At 36.7% G+C, this 16,357-nt stretch overlaps 3 protein-coding genes across 5 annotated transcripts in view; 2 read left to right on the forward strand and 1 right to left on the reverse strand.

The window, feature by feature from the left end:
• rab3db (RAB3D, member RAS oncogene family, b) overlaps positions 1-186 on the forward strand; it is a 16,890-nt gene extending 16,704 nt beyond the window's left edge. Inside the window, exon 6 of one of the 3 annotated variants that reach the window (XM_065278068.2) lies at positions 1-185. This exon is cut by the window's left edge and continues 1,471 nt beyond it. The gene's annotated coding sequence lies outside the window, so the exon portion shown is untranslated. The other 2 variants (XM_065278067.2, XM_065253099.2) reach the window with 2 other exon arrangements.
• A 3,627-nt stretch (positions 187-3,813) lies between these two features.
• Positions 3,814-12,154, forward strand: epor (erythropoietin receptor). The gene is made up of 8 exons (XM_065253085.2): positions 3,814-4,071; positions 4,403-4,538; positions 4,713-4,882; positions 8,217-8,368; positions 9,689-9,845; positions 9,937-10,024; positions 10,329-10,416; positions 11,081-12,154. Exons 1-8 carry the CDS (start codon positions 3,981-3,983, stop codon positions 11,789-11,791), a joined length of 1,593 nt encoding a protein of 530 aa, XP_065109157.1. The 5' UTR covers positions 3,814-3,980; the 3' UTR covers positions 11,792-12,154.
• Positions 12,155-14,138: 1,984 nt separating this feature from the next.
• On the reverse strand, positions 14,139-16,246 carry swsap1 (SWIM-type zinc finger 7 associated protein 1). The gene is made up of 2 exons (XM_065253092.1): positions 15,906-16,246; positions 14,139-14,844 (listed from the first exon to the last, which is right to left on the reverse strand). The coding sequence occupies exons 1-2, from the start codon at positions 16,164-16,166 to the stop codon at positions 14,272-14,274; spliced, it is 834 nt and encodes a 277-aa protein (XP_065109164.1). The 5' UTR covers positions 16,167-16,246; the 3' UTR covers positions 14,139-14,271.
• Positions 16,247-16,357: the final 111 nt, after the last annotated feature.

Consider the following 16,357-nt stretch of genomic DNA (forward strand, 5'->3'; position numbering starts at 1 on the left):
TCTCAGATTTTAATTGAATTGTTTTTGCACAATTTTATATTTTTGTTTGTTTGTTTATGTCTTACTGTATCTTTAACATTTACTGTGAAACTTGGTACAGTTACCTTATATGGGGTAAATGGATGAATCTCACATTTTAACATGAAGTCTTAAATAAATGTGTTACACTGTAAAACCCGACAAGTTCAGAGTACTCAAAACTTTAGTTGATATAAAGAATATTTATAATTTACAATTAATCCAGCGCGTCGTGAATGTGTAAGCATTTAGCCTTGCTCCATTCATTTCTTAGGTTCCAAACAGGGATGAATTTAGAAGCCACCAAACACTTCCATGTTTTCCCTATTTAAAGACTGTTACACGAGTAAGTATGGTGGCACAAAATGAAACTTTTGTTTGGAACCATTGTAGCAAAAACACATTTTCTCGCTTGTCATTGTGGTAATTGATGCGAGATGATGACAATTCCAAAAGGAGGAACAATGAACATGTCTGATCAATTTCATGGAAATTGAATCTCATCGGCAGAATAAATAAATAAATAATATTTAAATTAAACTGGCCATCAGTGCAATTCAGTTTTGGTAATAGCAAGGGAAAATAGAATGTAGGTTCATTATGTGAGTTAACTCTTTCCCCACCATTGACGAGATAACTCGTCAATTAAGAGAAAACGCTTCACTGCCAATGACGAGAATATCCAGCTTTCCGCAATACCCCTATTATCCTCCAGCACTTCCGCAACTTATACAACCCGGAAGTAGCGCCTCACGTGAAAGAGAAAGAACTCTGTGTATGTTTCTGCATCTGATCTTTATCAAAAGTCCTTCACAAAAATTTAATTATCTCAGCTTTTTGCTTAAAATTGGGTGTTTTTGAAGAAACCTACTCATATTTGAGGGGTGATAAAAAGAGAACTAATGAAGGTAGGATGAAACGGTTTTTTGGGTTGTTGTTGTTTGAAAGCAGAGGGTCTGTTCTTTCATTTGATATATTGTTTGTTTATATATTTAAAGAAGAACTTTTTTTGGAAGGCATTAAACTTTTGTGAAAATCATGAAAAATTCTGGCGTGCGCTGGCAACTTTTTTAAAAAAACGCTGGTGGTGAAAGAGTTAAAGATAAAGGCTGCGCGCTTTTTGTTTTTCGCTTTTTTGAGTTTTTGTGTTTTGATATAACTCCTAACTCACCGTACAGGTGAGAAAATCTGCTCAATGGGGTTGAGGTCTGGATGTTGAGAGGGACAGTAAATAAAGTATATTTTTAATTTTTACTCAAATAATGTAAAAGTCTCCAAAAATATATTTAAGTACAGTAATCAAGTATTTTACACCTGTGTGTGTGTCTCTCTCTCTCTCTCTCTCTCTCTCTCTCTCTCTCTCTCTCTCTCTCTCTCTCTCTCTCTCTCTCTCGGCTGTTTGTTATGTCCAGTGTTTCTCAGAGTTAAAGATAAAGGCTGCGCACTTTTCCCGCGTGTTCTTGTCTGATGATATTGAGTTTTTCGCTTTTTGAGCTGTCGTGTTTTGATATAACCCCAAAACAGCCGTATAGTTCAGAAAATCTGCTCAATGGGGTTGAAGTCCGAACGTAGGCCAGTAAAAAAATGACCACAATCTCACTATGATGGCCCTATTCTATGGTTTATAGAGCATAATAATGACTTTTTATATATGGTGGCCATCATTAGGTAATTTTTCTTCCATCTCAGCATCCTTTTTAGGGCAAGTTGGAAAATAAACTGAACTTGTACATCCAAAGGAAACCCTTTAGCTTGAGTTGCAGAAGGGATGGGAAAACATTCATAATGAAGATCTGAGGAAATGTATTGACACTGTGCCAGAGACAAGCGCTACAAAAGGTAGACATAACAAATAATAAAGCTAAAAGAGGATTAAAACAATACGACTTACTTTATCTGATATTTGTTGTGCACAGAGCAACCATCATTATGAAATGAAATCATGTTTTGGAGGCAAAAAGAAGGTCAATATTTTCAGATCTGTTTCTAATAATTTTGTCCACCACTGTATGTGTTATCATTGTCAGTTTCCTGTAACTCCCAGTATAACAAAGAAGTTTCGATTCAGTTCACGTTTGTTTGTGTAGCACTTTTTACAATGCATACTGTTAGTATAGACCGTTTCAGCAGTAACAACATGAACAAGCGGCTGTCGCGGTCCGCACGTAACTTCAAGTAAACTCCGCAAAGAATAAATAACAACAAAGTTCTTTAAACATAGTTTATTTATATAACAAGCAAAACAACAACACATAGATTACCTAGGAAACCAAAACATTTGTTATTTTCAATGAGGGATTTGTTCAAGAGATCAGTTTAGCAACTAGTCAGACCATTCGGATCCAGACGTGTATCACGTGCGTACGATGAAACCGTCTATACAAGATATTCCAGTTAGCAAAATTAATGTGTATATTATAGCACCGATAGGTGATAATAAAGTGTTTTATAAATATGTAAAATTTGAACGTTTTCTATGATAATCCAGAGCTGATGTCATTTAAAGGCCTTTGTGGGTGTAGGGGTGGGCGTCGTCTTTTCATACACTGTAAAAAGTAAAATTTGGATTAATTTAAAAAAGTGAGAATTTAAATTGATAAAACTTAATATTTTTACCAATTGTAGTTTTTTTTTTTAAGTATATCCAACTTTCGCTTTTTAAATTGAAGATGTTGGGTTGTCTGAAGTCTTCAATAGAGGTTGGGTCCACACTGTAAAAACTATAAGTTGGATCTACTTAAACAAAAAACTTCAATTGGTAACACCTAAAATGTAGTCTTTTCAACTAAAATTTTTCACTTAATGTGAGAAAATGTAAGTTGAAAAAAGTTTTAGGTGTTACCAATTGAAGTATTTTAAGTAATAAAAGTTATTTTTGGACTACTAAAAGTGAACACCTAAAAGTTTATTTATAAGCGATCTTTACAAAAAAAATTCAGATTTTTAAAGATGATCAAAAACATGATGAACCTGCTGAAGCAAGGCCACATTCAGCCATCTTGTGCTTTCGCTTGAAAATCTGTAATTTACGACTGCAGATACGTCCTCTGCTTTTATCTACATACCCAGAGAAGTACGACAAAGAGGCTTCCTGTGTTTCATTTTCCTGTTACCCAGCAGTTACCCACAAACTACAAGGCCAAAGGAAACAAAGACATGCACTGTTGACCTTACACCGTTAAGTTACATACCTAAAAACGAGCTACGATCACATATCTTATTTTGACGACGTTTCCTTTTATTTAAGGATCTTAAGATTTCTATCCACTGCAGACAAAGGTCATTAAAACCTCCCATTGCTCTTATTAGGTGTAAAATTTGTCATCTAAACCATGTGTCCCAGGTTGAAATAACGGTAGTGACATGCTTTAGTGATAATGGGCGGTAAACTGCAGGCTAACGGGATTGGCTCGCAATACTTGCGCTTATCTGTGCGTAAGAGCGCCTCAGCTCAGAGCTGATAACGCAGGTTGAGCGCAAAATAACAAGAGTGTTAAACTTTGATAAAAAGTGCCGGTTACTGCATACAGAACAACATCAGAACAGCTTCACCCTTAAAAAAAAAACACACTTGGAACTGGGAACCTGTTAACATCATTCGATATTAAACATGCATAATAATAAAAAACTATAGATCTATATGCCGAGTTAAATAATTATATAACCAGGTTTGGTTGAATGCAATTCTGGATCATGCCAAGAAATATTGAGCACTTGAAATACTATTGACAGCATGTTCCCCTCTAAGCTCCGCCCCCGTAAACAGTACACATTGGGCGCTCCACCTCTCAATAGTAAAAGAGTAAACACACTGTTATAACACACTGGCAGCTTATCAGATGTTATGCATGCAACTGTCCATGGTGTCTGCAAAACCGTCTACAAGAAAAGGTCACAGAAGAAAGGATCTACCTTTCTGAACTGTTACACAGAAAGCTGCGATGCGTTTCTGATCTGAATGGATGATAAAAATGAAGATTGATCAATTTAAAGTCGTTGGCGTCTTGTGCTTTGCTTTCGTCACTATAGGAGGACAAAGTTTCGAAAGTAAAGGTGAGTACAACTTCTGCCTCGTATTAGAAGTTTTTTTTATTATTTCATTCAAAACCTCATTTTGTTTCACTTTACACTCTTAAAAATAAAGATGCGTCACAATGCCATTTTCAGCTGAATGGTTCCTAAAGGTACCTTTAACATCTGAGAAAGATCCTTTGACTTTGAACCTTGAAGAAGCACCTTTATTTTTAAGCATGCATTTGTTTATTTTTCAACATTTTTAGACCATAGTCTTTATTTAGGTGTGAACCAAAAAGTAGAATTGTACAATAAACATTGCATTGCATCTTTTAATAATGCGTTCAATTCATAATTGTCAATTCTTTAGTGGCACAGTTACTCCAGGACGAAGCGGACGATATCAAATGTTTTGTGGAGGGCAAGAAAGATCTGACTTGCTTTTGGGAGGATCAACAGGAAAATAATGATTCGCACAGTCAATATACATTCACCTATTTATATGAGTAAGTAACTGTATAAAAATAATATTTTTACACTAAGCAATATTTCTGAAGTTTTATCACTATGGTGCACACTACAGTCTGTATCCTTTTATACGCATGCAATGTTATTTGTCGCTTTTGACATGTTGTTTCCTGAAAATATGAATGGGTGTTATTTCTCCCATGTGTTTTTAGGCATGATAAGAGCAGAATTTGTGTCGTTTCATCGCTGGTTTTACTGGCCAGCAACAAAACGGTGTACTTCTGCAAACTCCCTCAAATCCTGTTCTTCACGCTCCTTGACGTTCAGGTGCTTCATGACGGCCAGATGCTTTACAACCGTAGCCTGAACGTTGAGAACGTCTGTGAGTCTACTAAAACAATACATGAGCAATTAATGATTTCTAAAGTACTGAAAAATCTTACAGTACATAACAGTATACTGTCAATAAAGGTACAAAAGTTGTCACTGGGATGGTACCCTTATTCAGTACAATGTCACGTGGCACTATGGCTATATTGCAGTAGCTCTTTAGTTGTTGCCTAGTGTAGCTCTGTGTTGTCTATGTGACTCTGTGTAGCACCATATAGTCCTGAAGAGACATTGTTTAATTTCACTGTGTATTGCATCAGCTGTATATGGTTGAAATGACTATAAAGCTTCTTGAACCTAATGGGGCGGTTTTCCGGACAGGGTTTAGATTTTATCCAGGACTAAGCCTTGTTTATATTAGGTCATTTTACAAACATACCATAGAAAAAACACTACAAGTGTGCATCTTAAGACAAAACAATGTCACTGATCTATTTTAAACAGGACAAGGTGTTTTTAAAATACAGTAGCTCAAACATGCATTATAGTCTGGGACTAGGATAGGTGCTGTCCGAGAAACCGCCCCAGTATGTACCATTTAGGTATAGATATGTACTTTTGAGGTACTAAAATGCACCCTTTAGGTACAAACAAGTTCTTTTGTGAAAGGGTACCACCCGTGTGACAGCTTTTCTACATTTATTTCTAAGAGTGTGCATAGCAGTGTTTTAGAAATTGAATTTGAGATCAGATAAGAAATAAAAAAAAGGTCCCTAGCTGTCTTTGGGGGAGGTACTCTTTTAAAAAGTACACCTTTGCACCTAAAGAGTTTATATTAGTACATCAGCGATACATATTTGTACCAAATATATACCTTAATGGTAGTGATAGGACAATATATTGCAGAGGCCAATATATTTAGATTTTTTTTATTATCGGTCATTTTTTAATTATTGGGCATTGGCCGATACATTTTTTCAATCGGCCAGTAAATTTCTCTATTACTTAAATTAGTTGTTTGTAATAAAAAAGACTCTCAGTGTCATTATTCACTTTTTAACATGATGTTATGTCGTGTCACGATTAGTTTAACCCACTTATTCAAACAGTACCAAAAAAGTCAGATCCACATTAATTATGTCTTGTAAATATGTTTTAAATACTTTAAAAGGGTATATTTGAAGAGTTTGGTTCCAAAACGCAATAAATCCATTTTGACAAATTTCGGTAAAAACGTGTTTTCTACACCAAGAAAGTGACAAGATGAAAACCACTATTTTCTTTTACAAACTTTCACATAGCATCTTTAGGTTATAAAAACATAAAAAATTCAAATCCATAACTTGATTTTCAAAGATTTATTACAAAAATTAATAATTTTTTCCACAAAATGCAATAAATCCATGAGTTTTTTTTTTCAAAATTATATAAATCTATTCAATCAATGTATAAATGTGCATTCATTCATAATTCACAGAAATTATCAATGCTATTAAATTATTATTTCGTTTTTGTTTGTTTGTTGATCACGAAGTTCAAAGTAGATGAGGAAAACTAGGACTCTGGGTACTAAACGCGCTGCCATTGTTTGTTTACATTACGTGGAATGGTGCGCTGTAATTTGTGGAGTGGATTTATTGCATTCTGTAGAAAAGGAGGAGTGGCGTTTATTGCGTTTTGGGAAAAAAGGGAGAAAAGATGACAGAATAACACGGCGGATATTGGATTTTGCGTGAAATTAAGAATTTACTTTTAAATACTGACCTGATATAATACTGATTCTGGCAGTAACTCATTTTTTTCAAAAATGGCGTTTATTGCATTTTGGAACCAAACTCTTCATTTATAAATTTATAAATGTTATGCATAACTAATGTTTTTTTAGTTTCACCAATTTTCTATTTGTGTGTTATTCTATTTGTCTCTGATAACATTTGTGTTATATCCACCTTATATCGGCCTTACAGCTTGCTTAATATAAGTATCGTCCATAAAAAAAGGTCACACTTTATTTTACGGCATCACTGTTACAGTGTAATTATTCATTTAAGTACTACGTAATAATCATTAACAACATGTACTTATGGTTGAGGTTAGGAATAGAGTTTGGTTTAGGGTTAGTTGCATGTAATTAGGCATAATTAACTGTTATTACTATAATAATTACATGTAGCATGCGTAACAAAGACACCGTAAAATAAAGTGTTACTTAAAAACATATTGGTCGACCTCAACACTCTTAAGACGAATTTGTTAAAATAACACATCTTGTGTCTAGTTAAAGGGACACTCCACTTTTTTTGAAAATATGCTCATTTTCCAGCTCCCCTAGAGTTAAACATTTGATTTTTACCATTTTGAAATCCATTCAGCTGATCTCCGGGTCTGGCGCTAGCACTTTTAGCATAGCTCAGCACAATCTATTGAATCTGATTAGACCATTAGCATCGCGCTAAAAAATAACCAAAGACTTTGGATATTTTTCCTATTTAAAACTTGACTCTTCTGTAGTTACATCGTGTACTAAGACAGACGGAAAATTTTAAGTTGCGATTTTCTAGGCAGATATGGCTAGGAACTTTACTCTTATTGTGGCGTAATAATCAATGACTTTGCTGCCGTAACATGGCTGCAGCAGGCGTAGTGATATTACGCACTGCCCGAAAATAGTCCCCTGCCATTGAAAGTTACTAAGGGGATTATTTTCTGCTGCTGCGTAATATCAGTCTTTGATTACTACACCAGAATGAGAGTATAGTTCTTAGCCATATCGGCCTAAAAAATCGCAACTTTAAATTTTCTGTCGCTCTTAGTACACAATGTAACTACAGAAGAGTCAAGTTTTAAATAGGAAAAATATTGAAACTCTTTGGTTATTTTTAGCACGATGCTAATGGTCTAATCAGATTCAATGGATTATGCTAAGCTATGCTAAAAGTGGTACCACCAGACCTGGAGATCAGCTGAATGGATTCCAAAATGGTAAAAATCAAATGTTTAACTCTAGGGGAGCTGGAAAATTAACATATTTTCAAAAAAGTGGAATGTCCCTTTAAGGACAACACATTTACCTAACTCATCTCTGTGTTATTTTTGGAACAACACACGTTGTGTTGTTTTATCACATCTTGTGTTGTCCCTTTTATTTATTTAAACATAAACACGAAATGACACATATTAAATAGGATAACACAAAACAATGTGTTAAAAATTAACACATCCTTTCTAAGAGTGTACTAAATGGTACATATTAGGACCTTTTAAAGGGCCCTGCCCCAGTGACAGCATGGGTGAACAGATAAGACAGGAATCCAGTTCAAATGTTTAACGTGAGCATAAGGATGGCCGCAAGATCATTTTGTCTTACGATGTCTTTTCACTTTCAGTGCTTCTCGATCCCCCCAGAAACCTCACAGTGGTGAGCTCAGGAAAAGAAGGGCAGTTAAATGTGAGCTGGTTGCCTCCACCTCTCAAATACATGGATGACAGTATGATATACGAGGTCAGATACGCAGTGGAGGGAAGTCACATGGGCAAGGTGCGTGCATTATGTTTCATAAGACCCACAGTACAACATGCGGGTATTAAGTTGTTTGGTATTAAATTAATGTTATGAGTTTAATACATATTAAATTTTATGCATACACAGAAAAAAGTTATTCATTCAATTAAAAAAACGTAGCTTAAATGTAGCTTAAATCAATTGTTTGCAACCACTTACCTTAAAAAATTTAGTAAATTGAATAAATAATGTTTTCAGTGTATGGGCTCTATCTTACACCCGGCGCAATGCAGCGCAAAGCGCGACGCAAGTGTCTTTCGCTAGTTTCCACCCTAATTTTCACGTTTAGCGCTGCGTTGTTTAAATAGCAAATGCATGTGCGCCCCCTTTTGCGCCCATGGGCGTTCTGGTCTGAAAACGAGGTGTGTTCAGGCGCATTGTTGGCGCGTTGCTATTTTGAGGCAACTAAAATAGACTACGCCATTGACCAACAAAAACCTGGTCTAAAGTCTAAAGTCAATGGCGCAATGTGTTTTATGTTATTTAAAGAGCGCATTAGTAAAATGCGCCTATACACGGGAGGACAACGCGGGTTTGCTTATCACAAGGTACATGAATGCGCAGCAGCACAAAAATGCTTTTAAATATGAAAGATTAAAGGATTGAATGTAAAAGATTATTATTGAGTCTCTTGGACATAAATGAGGACTAATTATGAGACGTTAGAAGGCGCAAAGAGCTGCTTCACCTGCAGCCTGGTAAGTAAATAAATGCTTTGCTTTGAACAAATGCGTCTGTTTTTAAATGTTTTTTTTTAATGCTACCTCACGGATTTATTGTATATGATGACTCTGTATCTGTGGATATGGTGAGATGAGAAACATTTTTAAGTCATGCTTAAAAAAACTCTTTGCTAAAAAAAAAACGCTGTCCAAAGTGCTGAAACGTGAGGAGACGGGATCTTCTTCCTCCGCTTAGTTTTTCAGTTTACAAAGTCCGTCATCTAAATAGGGATTAGACATAACGCCAGCGCAACTGGCTTTTAAAGGGGATGAGAGCTGTGACTCTCATTGGTTTACTGCACGTTACGCCCAAAATACTCCCATTACAATAGGACCTACCCTATTCGACCATGCGCTCGGCGCAAAAAACATTTTTCCCGTCGTTAAATTAGCAAAAGTGGATTCGGACACGCCCATTTAGACGTTGCGCTGTGCGCTTTAGACAATGCGCTTAGATCGTTAAAATAGGGCCCTATGTCTGTTTTTGCACAAGAGATTATACAATTCTGAATATACAGCTCAACTTTGAATGCACTGATGAATTGGAAATGAACTTGTCTTGTCGCTTTTGAAGGTGGATGAGATAAAAGCCAGCACAATGCTGATCCTGCGTGGATTACAGCCCGGCACCAAGTACAAGGTGTGGGTCCGCGTCAAACCCGATGGCGTCTCCTACAAAGGTTACTGGAGCGCCTGGACTGAACCTGTGTTTGAAACAACACCACAAAGTGGTAAATGTTTGAATGAGATTTTGAAAATACTAACAAGTGACAACGCTCCACCATAGGGTTTATTTTATAACGTGTTTTCCTCTTTCAACAGACATGGATCCGTTGATCGTGTTACTGGTTTTGTTTATTGCATTGATTCTGTTCATACTCTCAGTGACTGTGATACTGTCCCACCACAAGTAAGTGTTCAAACATATATTTAATAGGGCTGTCAAACGATTAATCGCGATTAATCGCATATAAAATAAAAGTTTGTGTTTGCATAATATATGTACGTGTGTTTATATATATATATATATTATATATATATAGTATGTATGTAATATATGTATGCACATATATTATGCAAATAAAAACTTTTAATTTGTATATGATTAATCGCGATTAATCGTTTGACAGCCCTAATATTTAATCTTTGATTTACAGCCTGTGTTGTCTATATTCGGATTCATATGAATCGTGAATTGTTTTGCACCCTTACAGGTTTCTTCTGAAGAAAGTGTGGCCTGAGATCCCGACTCCAGAGCACAAATTTCGAGGTCTCTTCACTGTCTACGAAGGAGATTTTAAGGTAAATTATTAATATGTACAGTATCATAGCTTGTTTAATCACACATTTTTACGAAACCTGGTTATCAATTTTCTTAAAAATTGAAAATGATGAAAAGATTGTTAAATGTTCAGTTTTATAAGAGTGTTATCTTTATTATACAGAAATTAGATTTATATGAAGGTGAATTTTAAGCAGTTACCCAAATTACAGTATGAACCCAGCTGTATCAATGGTTAGCTGATGCTAGCAAATGAATGCTAATAAAAACATGCATCATTTGGGGTCACAATGGTTTGGGTCGATATTATCTCACCTATTCACAGTTCTGTTTATGGGATAAAGACACAAGTTGTAGCAAATTATGTGTTGGCCCTCAAACAACTTTTATACCAACGTTGGGTTTAAAAAAATTTATGTTTGACCCAACCTCCAGAATATAGGTTAAATTACGACCCAATGGGTCGGGTTTGTGTCTTTTTGACCCAACGGTGGGTTGAAAATAACTAAGAATTTGTTAGTGTGTATCAACAAATCAATTTGCAGGATTGGGTTTTGGGCTGGGTTTGGCTACCATTCGTAGCAACGTAATATTTCTGGTTATGGTTATGATTTTGGGGGTCAGGAATGTTAATCCAGAAACCAGAAAAACAAAACAACTATTTTGTATGTCTTTTGCCCACAGGAATGGATGTACCAAAATAACGGGAGTATGTGGGGAAGATCTGTTCATGTCTACACAGAGGAACTTCCTTCACCTCTGGAGGTTCTGTCAGAGATCTCATTGGCCAGCCATCCGACTTCCTTAAGAGACGAAAGAAAAACTACGGAGGATGATGAGGAAAAGATGGAAAGCGATGGTACTGACTCTGGACTAACAGGTAGCTGGCAGGAACCCCCTCACAGCCATTGGTTTATGGATCAGTTGAGGGCACTTCAGGGAAACCCATCCCTTTCCCAGTCATTGTTACTGGAGTCACACGACACATACGTCACTCTTAACCATCACTCCCAGCATGCCCAAATAGAAGGCGAAAGCCGGTTGGGCGATGTCTTTGAGGAGTCTTTACCTCTGCAGACGCTCTTCACCAATGAGGGAACGTCATCTTTGAGCGCCTCACATTCAGACATCGGCTCTCTTCCGCAGAGCTCGGGTTCGGGCAGACTGTCTTCGCAATCCAGCTTCGAGTATCCTAACCACACGTGGCCGCCCAAAGGGCCGGGTTACGCCTACATGGCGAATGCAGACTCTGGCGTTTCCATGGACTATAGCCCGATGAGCTCGAGCAGGATAGAGGAACTTGGGAAACGGGCGATCTACACCAATGAATACAAAAACGAGATTTTTAGCCACAAGTGGCCGATCTCCGGTCAACGCATTGAATCTGGATACTGACACTACACTTTCAGATCAGGATTTCTGTTGGAGACATGACGTTTGGGGCACACATGAAAACACTAGGATCTTTGAAATGGTAAAACATAATCCATCAGATAAAATAAGCTAGTTGTGTTATGGCAGCTGTTTTTTATTTTTATAATATTTTTAATCTCTTAGTCTTTTAATCGGTGGCACTTTCCACAAATAGGTTTTCGAAATCAGGTATTCGATTACAGCTATAAATCCCAATTTTTGGAACTTATGATCTGTCTTAGATTATGTATTATGAAACATAACATTAAATGTTACGTAAAAAATACATCAAATATCTGTACAATTTTGTTACAGTTAGCAAACCCTCATATAAATAAATAAATAGCAAATAAAATGTGCAGTTTAATGTCGTCATATGTCTCTCCCTATGCCGATCAATGACTTTAGACCTTATTTGTGGATGTGCCTGTTTGTTATTTCGTTTTGGGCTAAATCTATGTAAATTTGTACAGTTTCATATTAACAATGTGGTTTTTAGGTTTATCGTAATGCATATCTTTTTTTCACAAAACCTTAAAGGGACACTGCAATTTTTTTGAAAATATGCTAATTTTCCAGCTCCCCTATAGTTAAACATTAGATTTTTACTGTTTTGGAATCCATTCAGTTGATCTCCGGGTCTGGCGGTAGCACTTTTAGCATAGCTTAGCATAATCCATTGAATCTGATTAGACCATTAGCATCGCGCTAAAAAATGTTTCGATATTTTTCCTATTTAATACTTGACTCTTCTGTAGTTACATCGTATACTTAGACCGACAGAAAATTTAAAGTTGTGATTTTCTAGGCAGATATGGCTAGGAACTATACTCTCATTCTGGCGTAATAATCAAGGACTTTGCTGCCGTAACATGGCTGCAGGAGGCGCAATGATATTACGCAGCAGCCGAAAATAGTCCCCTGCTATTGAAAGTTACCAAGGGGACTATTTTATGGACCATGTTATGTCAGCAATGTTATTTTCTAGCATGATGCTAATGGTCTAATCAGATTCAATGGATTATGCTAAGCTATGCTAAAAATGTAGTGTCCCTTTAAAGTCTAGAGGAGGTCTGTGAAAATCTTAGTCATACAAATGATAACATCCACCTGTTTCTGGTTTTTGTGTGTATTGGCATATGTTCAGCTGTTCTGGTGCATTCTGGGAATGCTTGTGTGTTGGTATAAAACAGACCCTTCATAAATCTGACATCCGCCTTGAGGTTTCCTTCACACGAGGTGCTTAAATTACTGTATAGAAAACTCCATCTACAGTCTATTTTTATTTATTTCAATGACTGTGAAATTTCACAGGATGAAAGAGGGGTGACGTTGATAATCATTATGTAAAATAATATGGGCAGAAAAATGCAAAAATGTGCCATGATGACTGTGTGAATCAATGCGAAGGGAGTCCTGTCTGTTCGATGGTACTACTTATGAGCACTGGGCCTTATTCATGAAACACGATGAGTAGTCATTTTCAAACCAAGATTTATAGATGATTTTTGCCCATCTATGTGCATTAATAATAATAATAATAATAATAATTATAATAATAATAGCTCTTTCTGACAAAATTATGAATTTTTTATATTACAGGGTCCTAATATTAGATATTTTCTGTTTGAAGCATTCATTTTTTCTTTGTTAAATAATTTGATTCAGGAAATATTGTACTTTTTTACCAAATGTGTGACTAGTTGTGATCTTAAAAATAATATGTAGCAGATAGTTGTATCTCTAACAGCTATGTTACAAGCAACATGAAGCTTGTAGGTTCGATTCAAGTGAAAACAAGCTGATAAAACATTTTTATGCACTGAATGTAACTTTGGACAACAATACAGATGTCTGAAGACCGTTTACTTGTTTTTAAAAATTCAACATTGATGTGTCTTTTTCATACATTACAAATCTGTAATCTTTAAATTGAATTGAATTAAATTGTACTTCTTTCAAAATCAATAATCTCACTGTGTCTTAATTATATAAGTATTGTTACACTCTAAAAAACAAACGGTGCTATATAGCACCAAAACAGTTGCTTTGGATCGTAACGATAGAAGAACCATTTTTAGTGCCATATAGCACCGGTGAAGCACCAGTGAAGCACCAGTGAAGCACCTGTGTAGAACCATATAGTGCTATGTAGAACCATATGTGGTGCTATATGGCCCCTATATGGTTCTACACTGGTGCTTCACTGGTGCTTCACTGGTGCTTCACTGGTTCTTCACCGGTGCTATATGGCACTAAAATGGTTCTTCTATCGTTACGATCCAAAGCAATTGTTTTGGTGCTATATAGCACCGTTTGTTTTTTTAGAGTGTATAGATATACATATTATTCAGTTTTTAACTCAAAACCTTTGTTTGGTCGAGAAGAGATCATTTTTCTTTTTTCAATAATCTAAACTTAGTAACTGAGTATAATCTTTCATAGTTCAAAAGTTCGATCAGTTATTTATCATCAGTCTCCACATCACGTTTGCTGTTTTCCTGCTGATCTGTAATCTTTCGTTCTCCATCACCGACTGGACGAAACTCCACTGCACCGCTCGACTGCATCACCAGATGCCATTGCCGTACCCCGCCGCCCTGCTGGTCCGGTGAAGGACGTGTAGATGACAGATACACCTGCCACTCCTTCCGCTCCGTCTCCCCATCACCAACCACCTCCTCCAAAGTGCATCGCACCTGCAGGTAGCGCTCCAGCACGGAAAGGAGAAGATCTGCGGCCTGCGCTTCACCTTCATCACATGCGGCCTGAAAGGAGATGATGAACCTGCATGGACCCTGATTGTCTCCTTTGTTGTGCAGGACCTGTGTGAGAAACGCTGCCGTGTCATGAAGGAGGGCTGCCGCATGGGCCACAGGGCTTAGATCGTCCGGCAAGGGTACACTTCTCGACCCATGTATATACCGCTCCAGATCGTCCACAATAATAAGGGAGGGAGGAGAGACCAGCTCGTGGAGGGACGCAACGTCCTCAAGAAACTCCTCCAGTGTTTTTGCATACACAAACTTCAAGTTCTAGAAACAAATATAAAATGATGAATTGACACTAAAGACTTGTTTCTGTCAAAATTATTAGCAACCTTTTAAGAGTGCTTTTTGATTGTTAAAGGCGGGGTGCATGATTTTTGAAGAAAAGTCGGGCCAACTACCAAAACACACTTGTAGCCAATCAGCAGTAAGGGGCGTGTCTACTAACCGCCATTGTGCCTGGGTTGCGTATGGGGAGGGTCTATCAAAAAAAGGTCCAGATTCTATTGGGGTAGGGGCGTGTTTGTTTAGGTGATTTCAAATGTAAACATTGGCTTTCAGAGATCATGCACCCCACCTTTAAATAGGTAAAAAAAATTAAACCATTGCCTAAGTTGCTATTTGGTAAATATATTAAAGGGATAGTTCACCCAAAAATGAAAATTCTGTCATCATTAACTCACTCTCATTTTGTTACAAACCTGTATACATTTCTTTATTTTTTGATAAACACAATAGAATATATTTTGAGAAATGTTCGTAACCAAACATTACATTTTCATTTTTGAGTGAACTATCCCTTTAATGTTGAGACGTATTTGACTCCATACACAAGTAGCAAAGCATGTTACTACATTTATGCATTAGGCAGACGCTTACATTTGATATGACTTACAATGCATTATGAGGTATACATTTTATGAGTACGAGCTGAATGTGTTCCCTAGGATTGAACCCATAACCTTTTGCGATGCTAATGCAAAGCTCTGCTATTAGGCTGAAACACTGACAATTTGATTAAAGATTACAATGCCAACCATTTTAATGTACATTGATGTGTATTTTGACTAACCACATTAAAAAAATATAGTATACTATAATTTTGTATTTACTATAGTAAAATTCCTAGATACTAGACACTTGAACCTTACTATAGTATTTATTTGACAAACTAGGGTGAATATTGATTAGATGGTCAATGTAAAACACATGTATCGCTGGCTAAGCAGGTTTGAGATAAACAGGTTCCCTTTCTTATCTTCACTCTCAGCTTTAAAGGACATTACTGCCCGCGTTTTACTAGAAAAGCACATTTCAGTTCCCATTACCTTAAGAGCCTCGAGTTTGAGCTCCGGTACTGAACCTTTCAATGAAACCTGTAGAGACTCAAAAGGTGTCTGCGTAAAAAACAATACTTGGAGCCCCAGATCAGTGGCTGCAGTCACAGCTGCTAGAAATAACACACATCTGCTGCTCTCTCTGTCCCCGACTACTATACTATTGCTCTCTACATGACGGGGAAATATCACATCACTCGTTATAGGTGCTGATGCAAACCGCCTAAAAGCAGCTTCTAAGATATCAGCCATAATAATTTAATTTAAAAGTGCACGCGGCATTGATATTATTGTAAATATAACTCATCCACAGCAGCATGCTGAAGTTTCCTCTCCCGCGATCTGAGGTTAGCTCCGCCCATTTTGGGGGGCAACACGTCTAGACATTTTCTAAATAATTTCTAATGATGTTTTAGTCTTTAATTTCATTTGTTTATTTTGTA

The sequence above is a fragment of the Paramisgurnus dabryanus genome, chromosome 3 (assembly GCF_030506205.2).
Source record: "Paramisgurnus dabryanus chromosome 3, PD_genome_1.1, whole genome shotgun sequence".
NCBI lineage: Eukaryota > Metazoa > Chordata > Actinopteri > Cypriniformes > Cobitidae > Paramisgurnus > Paramisgurnus dabryanus.

Coding starts and splice junctions, on each gene's coding strand:
- swsap1 (XM_065253092.1), bottom strand. CDS start 16,166: ATGGCTGATATCTTAGAAGCTGCTTTTAGGCGGTTTGCATCAGCACCT. Junction 14,845..15,905: donor TCAAACTCGAGGCTCTTAAG/GTAATGGGAACT, acceptor ATTTGTTTCTAG/AACTTGAAGTTTGTGTATGC.
- epor (XM_065253085.2), top strand. CDS start 3,981: ATGATAAAAATGAAGATTGATCAATTTAAAGTCGTTGGCGTCTTGTGC. Junction 4,539..4,712: donor ACATTCACCTATTTATATGA/GTAAGTAACTGT, acceptor ATGTGTTTTTAG/GCATGATAAGAGCAGAATTT. Junction 4,883..8,216: donor CCTGAACGTTGAGAACGTCT/GTGAGTCTACTA, acceptor TTTCACTTTCAG/TGCTTCTCGATCCCCCCAGA.